This window comes from Caenorhabditis briggsae (genome assembly GCF_000004555.2).
Source record: "Caenorhabditis briggsae complete genome, chrII, whole genome shotgun sequence".
Classification (NCBI taxonomy): Eukaryota; Metazoa; Nematoda; class Chromadorea; order Rhabditida; family Rhabditidae; genus Caenorhabditis; species Caenorhabditis briggsae.
Window position 1 is genome coordinate 11101089 of NC_013486.2, and position 11476 is coordinate 11112564.

Below are 11476 nucleotides of genomic sequence, written 5' to 3' on the forward strand. Positions count from 1 at the left end.
TCTCCAAAGTTTACTCAGATTTCACAACGTTTGTCACCAAAGAAGTTTAAGCCGCCTGAGTTAAATAGAAACATCAGTCAACAATGATTTAGAAGATGTCATCCACTTCTTCTATCCTTGCCCAGTATCTTTGTGTGTGGTGCGGCTACAGTTAAAAGAGAGACAAGAAAAGAGAGTGACGGTGTCTGTGGGGTGTTTGAAAGTCTCTTTTTCCCCTTATCTGCGTCTCTTCCTCTTTGCACACTATTTCGCGTATTCAGTCTCAAAAGGGACCGCCTGGTTGTTGGGTGTAGAAGAGGAAGAAGAGGGCGGTTGTGCCGCCAAACGTCGCTTTTCAAATCCGTCCCTTCTTCCGTCTCCTTAATACACCATCCCCCAATCTGTTCGTCTTCTTCTTCATCAGGGTGGTCCTCAGAAGACTGACTTCTCTAAATACTCGATAGTAATAAATAAATGTTATATGCGCTGTCTCCCAGAATCATAAAAATCAGCTTCCGATGAGAAATGAGAAGAGGAGAGAGAAGAATCGGATGTCCTATTTTTTTATTGTTTGAATTTGTGTGTTGAATCTATTTCCTTTTCTTTTCATTCCCTTTGAATTCTGCCGCTTTCCTCTTCCTTCTTTTTGAATTCCTTATTTTATGATTACAAGGACCCTGATCTTCAGATCCCTTTAAATCTTGTTATCACTGGTATCCAGTGATAACAAGATCTCAATTTCTAAACCTTCTGATGCTTGAAAATATTTGACTTTTGTCATTTTTTCAAAGAAACCATTGTTGGCTTGGTTCTTTTCATGTATTCTTTGAAAAAATTCTAAAGTTCTTCTGTTGATTCCATCTCCCTATGTTCAAATGTACATTGTATTTTTGATAAGAAAACTAAAGGCACATGCACATATAACCCTTCTTTTACTTCTCTTTGCTCGCTTGCATCAAAAGCAATAGGCCTGTGTTCGGTTGGCAGTTTTATGGGGCAATTTGGCAACATTCAAACAGCAGTTAGTTGCTGATAAAACTGTCACAAAATTCGACTTTTTGTGTCAACCGTTTTCCAAGAATTTCGATATATTTTTACGATTCGATGTTTCGATGATTTTGGAGGAAAAATTGAAAATTAAAGGAAAATCAAGGTTTACCTGAATTATTTTTCTTCTCAGTTTTTTTTTCTGTTTTATGAAAATGTTAAAAGTAATTCTTTGCATTAAAATGTTACTTAATTTATGTATTTTTGTGATATTAATTTGGAAAAATTCAGAAAAAATCGAAATCCCTGGAAACGCTGTCCAAAATGAACGCGCGATCAGTTCTCGTCCAAGTTGTATTCATTATATTTTTCAGCCAATTTTGAGGTCAACGACACTTTTTTATTTCTCTTCATCGAGTTTTCAATAGAATAAATCTATTTCATTCTAAAAATACCGAAAACGGCAAAAAAAATCTGAAAAACTGCATGATAAAACATCGCACACAGCGACCTTGGCCTAGGATTTCCGCGACCGTCTTGGACCAGAACAGAGCATTTTCGACGGCGTTATCAGAGATTTCGAATTTTTTCTGTTTTTTAAGTTGGGAATTCTGTTTTTTAAGTTGGGAATAGGCTGTTTGGTCATTTAATTATTATTGCTTTGATTCGTTTTTAAATTTGACTCATATCTCTGATTAGTACTGCTCTGAATACCATAAAACCTCCAATAGAAGAGCCATAACACTGTTAAATTTGAGCTCAATTATCCTTTTTATGCAAGTTATCAAAAATCTGTTAACTGATAAAATGTTAGTGATATTATGATAAACAATTTTTCAGTTGACAATTTTTCGATATCTTTTACAAGAACCGATGAAAATTAGCTGAAAGTTAAAAGTGCTCTTCTATTGCAGGTCTTACGGTACTTCAAAAGAATCATTGCCTAGAGCATCAATAGCATCTTTTTTATCTCTCGTCATCTCTAATTTCCCGCAAGCCAAAGTTTAGAATATCAAAAGAGACAGCGCAGAACTAATGATTCTACCTTTCTTACGCCATATCATGATGAGAGCACCTGCTGCCGACAAAAACGGGACCGCATATGGTTAATTGCTTCTATTAATCCATCTCTTTTTTACAATAGCCGACTCACCGGTAGGGCTTATTACAACAAATGAGGAGGGGTACATGCTCTTTTTGATCTTATCTTCCGAAAATAATTATTAACAATTAATTGTATTCTTCTTCTGTAATTTGAGATTCCCGAGATTTTAAAGCTCCTCCCTCTCCCGAATGATGAATTTTTTGTTCGTCTTCCTCTTCCCATATAACAATTCATCGTTCTCCATCCATCCACCCCTTCCCGGTTTCCCCGTGGTTTGAAGCATTCGGCCATTAATTCTTCAAACTGCTTTGGCTTCCTCGTTGGCCTTCCCCCTTTCAATTTATTGCTCTCTTTCCTCTAGCCCTCCCTTCAAGTCTATTGTACTGCCTAATTTTTATACAAGTTTCTCTTCTCTTCCACGGTCTCCCAGCGTGAAAGTTTTTGGAAAAGTTCTCTCGTTGTCTGCACTCTAGCCAAATTTAACTTTTCACGCCCCTCCCCTTTTTTCTCCTTTTTGGGCTAATAGAATCTTATCACTAGAGTAATGGAAACCACTGAAAAGAACCAATTTGACCTATTTTAATAGAAAAAAAAAACTATTTGCTGTATTACTGAAGACTTCAGCTATCATCTGTACAAAATTTTATGAAAATTGGAGCATTTTGAGCAAAGTTATGAAAAACCGGTTTTATTCAACCGTACATAAGTCCATCAGGTTTTTGCGGAATCAGAAAATAAAAAGTCATCAATACCGCAGAGACATTTGCTACAATTGCTCCGTCTTCGATTTTTGATTTAGGTCCTCATTTTCTTGAAAATCTTGAAAAAGTGTCAAAAATCGGTGGTTTTTGAGAAGTTTGTACTGAAATTCGTACTCTGCAAAACTCTGCGAGTATCAAACCGATCATAATGATCAGTAGACCAAAAGTTTTGTAATGGATTGTTCTACAATTCCTCCGACGTCGAATTTTGAGTTTCGTCTCTGTTCGGATGTTAGGGGGTCAAACAGTCGTCCATTGAGAGATTTCGGACTTTGGAGGCGATTTCCAGTTGGTTAAAGGGGGTCTTTTTTGAAAAAAGCAATCAAATATCAAATTTCCCAAGTTTTCTAATATGAAGGTAACTTAATTTGCTTATAGAACAAGAAGAGTTGCCCAAAACTCCAAAAGTCTAAAAAAAAAGTTTTCAAAGCTTCATATCTTGCTTGATAGTTTCAGATAAGTGCTCAAACTTATTACAGACAATCTCGGATATGATTTCTATCATCCGTGAAAAAAGTTTTGAAAATTTTTGAACGTCTTTGAGACGTCCTTAGCTGTTCATCCAGTTTTCCAATTAAATCTGGGAAAAATTGCACTGAGATAAAATAGCGTGAGAGACGAAGAGACGCAGAGACATTTTTTCTCTAGTTTTCTAACCAAACATTTTCACGCTGGGAGACTGTGCTCTTCGCTATCTGTAATAATCAAACGGAAATACTTATAGAGAAAAGGATTAGGAGATTAGGAGAAGGAATATAGCGATAAGGGAGGTATTGGGAGATGTTTGTTGAAATGATTTACGATTGTACCATCTTAGGGATTACATGCATTTGAATAGTGGTTCCAGCTTGCTAACTGATAATGTAAAGAATTGTGTTTTAAATATTTGAGGTTTTTGGTTGTACCCTAGTTACAGTACCAGTCAATAAGATACACAAAGAATGCGCATTTCAGTTGATTTTAAGCCATTTTGACCATTTTCCGGAGTCTGGAGCTCGGCTGTCAAGTGTCCGATCACTTAAAAAATTTTGGACGGTCTAAAATAGACCCAGATTAAAAACTTTGCATTCACAGATTTTTTTGAAAATTCCTAGTTTTTCAGGTTTTTTCCGATTTCTGAAAGACACCTTAGCCGGTTTTTGTACTGAAATCGTGGTGTCCTTCAGAAATCGGCAAGTACCTGAAAAACTAACACTTGTAAGAGTTTTCAAAAATTTTGTGAGTCCAAAGTAGTTCAAACCCTGTGTCAGCAGACTACCGGGCTGTCAATAATGTAATCCATTAACCCTTTTCTCCCTCATCCCCATTTTGACACCTCCATAGCAACACTACCGTTTCCTGTCAAAAGTAAATCTTGTAGTTTCTATTATTTGTTCGAGATTTTCGCACACGATCCTTCTCTCGCCCTGTCTTTTTCAAAAGTTCCGATGTGTTGTGTTTCGGCTCATTTGATGTCCTTTCCCCTTCTCGACAAATAGCACCTCTTCTTCTTCTTCATCTTTCCCATTGCCTTGTCTACTAAGTAGGTATCAATAGCGGGGGGGCGCTCTCTCCCAACCTAATTAGAGTGCTGCTATGGTGGGTCGGGTCGTCTCCGAAGCGCGCGGCATACTTTTGAAGTTTTTTTTTGCGGTGAAAAAAAGAGAAAAGACTGTGTCATTTGAAAACCGGCGGCGCAATGAAAATTTTTATGTCGATTTTCAAATGTTCGACTAGAAGACAGTCGTAAATCTTCATTCCCTTATCCTATCGGGCTTCTCAAATCTCTCAACCGTTCTATCTTATCTGTCGGAATAGTTATTTCTTGTCATTTTTTCAATTGTCATGCATACTTTCTAAAATGACACAGGTGGTCGAGTAATAGGCCAGATGTTGTGTCAGATTAGTGCAACCAGATTAGTGCAGGTGTTCATCTTGTGGTTTTCGTTTCATGTGATTTTTTCAGATTAGATACAGTTCTGAAAATTAGCTCTATAGCAAAATTTTGTGAAGTTTTATTGCGGTGAAAATTCTCAAACTTTTCTAAACAATTTTTTTTCCGCAGAACCCAATTGCCATAATTGGTCTAATGAACCCTACCCAATGAACTTCGAGTTTAATATCTCAGCTCCTGTAAGAGGTATCAAAAAGTGGTTAACTAACAAAATGTTTCCAATATTATAATTAACATTTTGTCAGTTGACCGCTTTTTGATATATGCTACAAGAACCGAGATATATTGGTTCAAAGGGCAAATAAATGATCTTCTATTGGAGAGTACGGTAATTTGAGCTCAGTTATCTCAATTTTTGTAAAAGATATCAAAATCAAAAAGTGGTTAACTGATAAAATTTTGCTGATATTATAAAAAACATTTTGTCTGTTGACTACTTTTTGATATCTGTTACAAGAACCGAGATGTATCGGCTTCTAGGATAGCCTTCTATTAAAGTGGTACTAACATTCTTTATAATTACTAGCATTCTACTAACATTCTTTATAATTTCCTATTTTAAGCTCATTTTATGAAGGTTTTTGGAAATGAGAATCTTCGACTAGAATCGATGTGGAACACCAGTTTCTCCTATAGGTCGATACCCAGTCAATAGATGACCCTCCCAAACCTTACGACCCCCAAGTTGGTAACCCCAACCCAGATGAACTTTCCCAGAGACTATTTTCTATTGTTGTTATTGTATCTGATTCCTAACTATCCGCCCACTTGAGAGCATCTTGTTCACAGTTACAATCGAGAGTGGTCATCGTCATCAACCCCCAAAGACAAATACAACTTGTCTTGGCTGCACCTCTCTCCTCTCTTCTTCTTCTCCCAAATCACACCATGAGCACACCCTGTGGCTCATTGTTGGGTCCTTCGTTCGTTTTCTTTGTTATTAGTACTACCTCTCTACACTGGTATTACACCTTTTATCCCTATGCTGTTCCGCCACAACAACTGTTTTAATTTTTGGATTTATTTGCAGCACGTGCCACACGGAGAGCCCAATGGCGAACCTCTTTCGAAACCTGTTCGGACACAAAAAGAGTCACAGTAAAGGAGATGATGAAAATGGGAATGAGCAAATGAATATGGTAAGTTTTTTTAAAATTCACTTCTGTTGAAGACAATTTTTAATTTAAATATGTTTACAGGAACGCGACACATCTCGCCGATCAGTCCGTCCACCATCGTCAACATCCAAATCAGCTCTAAAAGGAGCCCGTTTCCAAGACGACAGTATGCTTCCAGCGACTGCCGCATACCATACACAAAATAGTACACGAGTGAGACGAGGACCAAAGAGTTGTCCACCAGAGTGAGTGTTATTTTGATTGATTCGTTGGGAAGAAGAAGAAGAAAAATCACATTAGTGGTGATGAGAAACACATGTGGAATGGGTCGATAAACTTGGATTTATTGTTGACGGAGGGAGAAAGAGCAGGGTGTAAAACCAATTGAAAAGATTTATAGAAACAGGAAAGTGTTGGGGTTAATAAATCAGGGTGTCGAGCTCGCTAGAACCACCCTCATTTCTTAAAGGGAGACTCACAGGGTTCCAAAAGGCCTATTCAGAAATCGCGCCCCAGCGAACGTGAGATTGGGGCATCTTTTTTTCGTTGGCCGAGTATCAAACGTACAACGATGAGCGAAAAAGCGCGTCTTGATCAAAAATACACAGGTCATATCACACTTTGAATATATTCAATTTGGTCTGGCGTGGACATTCAGACCAAAACGTTAGGATTTGAGTTTTCGCGCAGTGAGAAACCTAGTCCCTTTTCTTTGGCATTAAAACAAGTTACAAAGCCCACTGTCCATGCGCTATGGTCTAGGTTTCTCACTGCGCGGGAATTCAAATCTTCGGCCTTATTCGTCACCTTTCCAACGCAAATTTTATGCTTTCATCGACGTTTTTAGAGTCTTCAGACTTTTTTGATTTTTTACACAATAATATGACAATACATAACTTTTCACAAACTTTAATGACAGAAAAATGGTCGGAGTCCCTCTTCAAGCAAAAATTCCTTATTTCAGATACGTGGATGATGAGCCAGCAAGCAGTAGATCATTCAATGTGGATTCGTTCCGACGGGAATCCAGAGAACAACGTCGTCGCAACAACAACAGTCAACAGATGCTTCCATCTTCTTCTTCTATGGTGGCGTCATCTTCTCATCGAAACTATCCATCACAGAGGTGGGAGACGTCAGAGTATGGAAGTGAGAACACATCTCCAATTGGTTACCATCGTCACCAACAACACCATCACCATAGACGTCATCTGGAGGAAGAAGACTATGAAGAGGACGACGAGACAGAAGAAGAGGTGTATAAGAAATCAATGAGATATCAAGAATTGAAGAGAAAAATCCGAGCTCATTATGAGGAGAGACTGTTCAATTATGAGAGAACGCAGAGAAATGATCATCGACAGATTAAGGAATTGGAGAAAGAAAAGGATGATTTGGTAAAGATGTTGCTCCAATCAAATGCCAAATTAGAAAAAGAAAAGAAAAAGACTGAATACTTTAAAAGAAAGTGGCAAGAGGCTGAACAACAAATCAAGACGCAACCCAATAATTCGTTCTCTGCACAATTTGGATTTCCAATGACTCCTCAATTCCCACAAATGTATCAATTCGCACCGAATAATGCAGGTGGCTCATCTCAAAGATACTCATTTATCGGAGCACCAATGCATCCAATTTCATCCTCAAACACTCCAACGACTTCTGGTATGGATACCACTGGTGGAGGTGCTGGAGAATCTCTCGTTCAGGCTTCTGATGTCAGCTACCTGGCTCCACTCACAGCTACTGTCTCATCCGCTCTTCCAAATCTCGAAATGTCATCTCCTGCGGGACCCAGTACTTCAAATGCTGGAATCACCCATCAGACATCATCAAATTTTTTCCCAGAAGATGATGACGATCAAGATGAGACGAAGAACTTCCGTGACGAAGACATTGAAGCTCCACGCGGATCAACGAACACTTTGAAGCATGAAAGTATTATAGATAGCACTCATTTTTTAAATGACACACATTTGTTAACTCTGGAAGATGTAAGAAGAAGAACTTATTTTTTCAATACATTCAAAGTTTTGTCATTTCAGGCTCCCGATTCTGGATTCAGCACAACTCCGGATGACGAAAAAATCAAAACAGAGAAGATTCCAGTGCATTGAAAAAATTCTCAAACAAAAATTTTATAATTTTCTCCCGATTCAGATCCTAAAACTCGTTTTCCAGACAAATTCTTTCTCTTATAGTTAACTTATTCATTATTTTATCCATTCATTCACCTACTTGGTTCTTACGTGTACATTTTCTCAAAATCAGAGTTTTTTAGTTCTTTTGCTCAAATTAATAAAAATTAGTAAATTAATTAATGTTTGATTGTTAGCTGGGTTACAGGAAACACAGATACCATAAAATCTGTATTAGAAGGTCCCCTTCAAAAGGAGGGTTTTCTGAGAGGTTCTTGGAAAAATGAAAGGGCGGCCCCCTGTAATAGAAGAGCGCTCTTCAAAATTTGATGTATAAAATTTTCAAAAAAATTCCGTACGTTTTCAGGGAAAATTTTTTGCAAATATCATAATTTTGTTAAAACGTTATTTTTGTTGAAAAACTTGGTTAATTTTGGTGAAATGAATGGATTTCCATTAATTTTGAGCAAGATTTCAATGAATCTTCTTTAAAAATTTCTGAAAAAAAGAACTGGAAAAATAGAAGGACAGCTCTAATTGAAAGGCTCTTGTAAAAGAAGGGTCCTCCGGAGTTATCTTGGATCAATTCTTATAACAAAGGTTTTCCAGTAGATACAATTTATTTATTGACAGCCAAATATTTATATGCACAAGTATAGCAATTATCACAGACAGTAACTACAGACAATTATTCAAATTTTCGGACCTTTCTCCTGATACACTGGTGCTTTTCCCTTCTCCGAACATTCATAATTCCTTCGAAGATCTTTCAATGGATCATCTGGCTGATATGCTGGCGGCGCATCGTTTCTCATATCTCTCTTCATGTGGGATTCAGCCAATTTTATTCTCGATAGAGCACTATCCTGCTTTCTGACTGCCGAATCCAAATCATCCTCGATCCATTTTCTCTTTCTCGGATCCAAATTCGTATCGGTCAACTGCTTTCTTAGTTTCAGAATCTGTTCACTGGCTTTGTCGTAGTCATCTCGATAACGTTTCAGATCTTCAAATCCCATCTGACGATGAAAATCATACGTGGATTCCAACGATACGATGTGATCGAGTCCTTCACAGTGCGGATAAGAACTGCTCGATGTCTCGATGTCTTGCTCTTCTCGTGTTAGCTCGATTCTGTCATCCAACTGCATTTCAAGACTTTTTTCGTTTGTTTGATCTGGCATTTTCTAGGACACTGAAAAAAAGCTATTCGAAAAACTAATTTTAAGATTTTTCAAGTTTCAAAAAACCAAATTAAAATTGGAAAATCCAGATACAGTAAAACCTTTCTAATTTGAGCCAATTTTTCTCAGTTCCGGTGAAAGACATCAAAAAGTTGTCAACTGATAAATTATTAATCATAATATCAGTAATGTTCTGTCAGTTGACAAAATTTTTATATCTTGCTTAAGAGCCAAGAAAAATCAGCCCAAACTTGAGAATGTGAGAGCCCTTTTATTAAAGGTTTTATGGTAATTGAATAGTCAATAATGAAAAAGTAAGAAGAAAAAATCTAGTGGAATAAAGTTTAAAAAAAAAAAGAAGAAACAGCTGAATAAACATTCAAAATGAGGAAATGTGCATGAGCCATAGCGATGACGGCAACAGCACGTCATCAGACGATTTCGAAATTGGAGAATATTGGATGATAATTTTCTAATTTGGAGACATTCAAATGTCTTATGACATGAAAACGGCCGAAATTCAATAAAATTTGCAAATGGAGGGTGAATTCTATTCGTCAATATGCGAGGATAGAGAGGAATAGACATGAAAAGCAAAAATGATAGATGAATTTTGGGAGAAGAGACGAAGTACGGAAAAGAAGAACGAGAAGAGAAGACGAAAAGGAGTTGTTTAAACAAGGTAAACTGGATATTCGTGGAACTCCGGATTTTTGTTCTTATCATGAACAACTATCATAAAATCTTTGCAATTAAGAACTACTTCCGTAAAACCTGTAATAGAAAGGCCCCCATATTGTCAAGTTTGAGTTAACATTCCTTGGATACTATGCCAGATATAAAAAGTGTGTTAACTGATAAAATATTTGCGTTGTTACGATAAACCATTTATCAGTTGAAGACTTTCTCATATTTTAACAAGAATCGAGATAAATTGTCTCAAAGTTAAAGTTAGGGAGTCCTTCTATTACTGGTTTTACGGTAATAGTGAACTCTTTGGGATCCATTTTTCTACCTGATTTACATTTACAAAAAAAGGCCCGAGTTTCCTGATTTTAAGGTTTTATCGTATTGTACTTTTGAAAGAATTTCCTTTCTTGTACTGTACTCGTGTACATCGATGTGATCCATTAAATCAGGATTCTATAAAAATTCAAGTTTTATTCAGAGAATTCGTTTCCTTTTTTAAATCGGAGCTGTGGAAGAGAAACGACGGTGCCCGTGGCCTAAGCTCCCACAGCAACAACTACAGTAGCCTAAATATATTTTATTTTCCCTATTTCATCGTTTTTTCATTGATTTTCGGCGAGTTTTCTGTTATTTTTTCCTGAATAGTGGGAAAATACTTTTTGATAGAGGAAAAGTTTACTGGAAACGCACGAAAATCGAGAAAATGAATGTAGTACATAAACATATTTTTAGGTTATGGTAGTTGTCGTTGTGGGACCTTCGGCCACGGCCACCGGAGTTTCTCTTCCACAGCTCCGATTTGTTTGTGTCAGAAAAAATAGCATCTAACCGAATCGCTTCAGATTCGAAATAAATTGGGAAATTGCCATTGGATTTCAAAAAAACGTTTTAATAACTATAAGTTCTGAAGAGAAACTAGGTGAGAAGCTAGACAGTTAGACATAAAACGACTTTCCTGAGCATCACAGTTTTACTATTTTTTTCAGAATATGTTCTGCGGTGGCCGATTGCTGTTTGTCCTGAAACTGGTTTGAGCAGATAAATTAGTTGTGCAGAGAAATTAGTGGTTCTTAAGCTTGATAAATTTCATGTGAATGTGAAAAATGTGTAGTTCTTCCAAAACGCTGATTCTTCTCTTTCCGTATCCGATGAATCTTTATTTCTGAAATTTTCTAGAAATAGGTGAAAAATCGAATCGTGAATAGTTTTCATCATTTATTTCTCTAGAACGAATTGCATTCATTCGATATTTTTTTGTTATTTTCAGCTTGTACTTAAACAGTTCGTCTCTCTGGCGCCACCATTTTTATGAAATTTCACACAAAAATGCGAGTGGCGCACTCAGAGACTTTCGGTGGAAATATATCAAAAAAGGGATGGGGGGAAAGGGATGTGAGAAAAAACACATACTGTAGCTTTGTGTGTGATTTAGGGAGAGAGTAAAAAAATGTGCACCTCGACAAGAAAATACAAGTTTCTTCAGGGAAGACAACAGTCATATTTACATAATTAAAATATCAAGATGATTGGGAGAAACGGGGATAGAAAAACTACAGAGAGAATCGATCGATAGTTTGAGAA

The 11476-nt window shown here is 37.0% G+C and overlaps 2 protein-coding genes across 2 annotated transcripts; one reads left to right on the forward strand and one right to left on the reverse strand.

Annotated features, from left to right (window-relative positions):
• Positions 1–5817: 5817 nt before the first annotated feature.
• CBG20683 lies at positions 5818–8000 on the forward strand (the record flags this gene model as incomplete). The annotated part of the gene is made up of 4 exons (XM_002631473.1): positions 5818–5904; positions 5965–6128; positions 6848–7877; positions 7929–8000. The coding sequence occupies 4 exons, from the start codon at positions 5818–5820 to the stop codon at positions 7998–8000; spliced, it is 1353 nt and encodes a 450-aa protein (XP_002631519.1).
• Positions 8001–8713: 713 nt separating this feature from the next.
• CBG20684 lies at positions 8714–9205 on the reverse strand (the record flags this gene model as incomplete). The annotated part of the gene is made up of 1 exon (XM_002631474.1): positions 8714–9205. One exon carries the CDS (start codon positions 9203–9205, stop codon positions 8714–8716), a length of 492 nt encoding a protein of 163 aa, XP_002631520.1.
• Positions 9206–11476: the final 2271 nt, after the last annotated feature.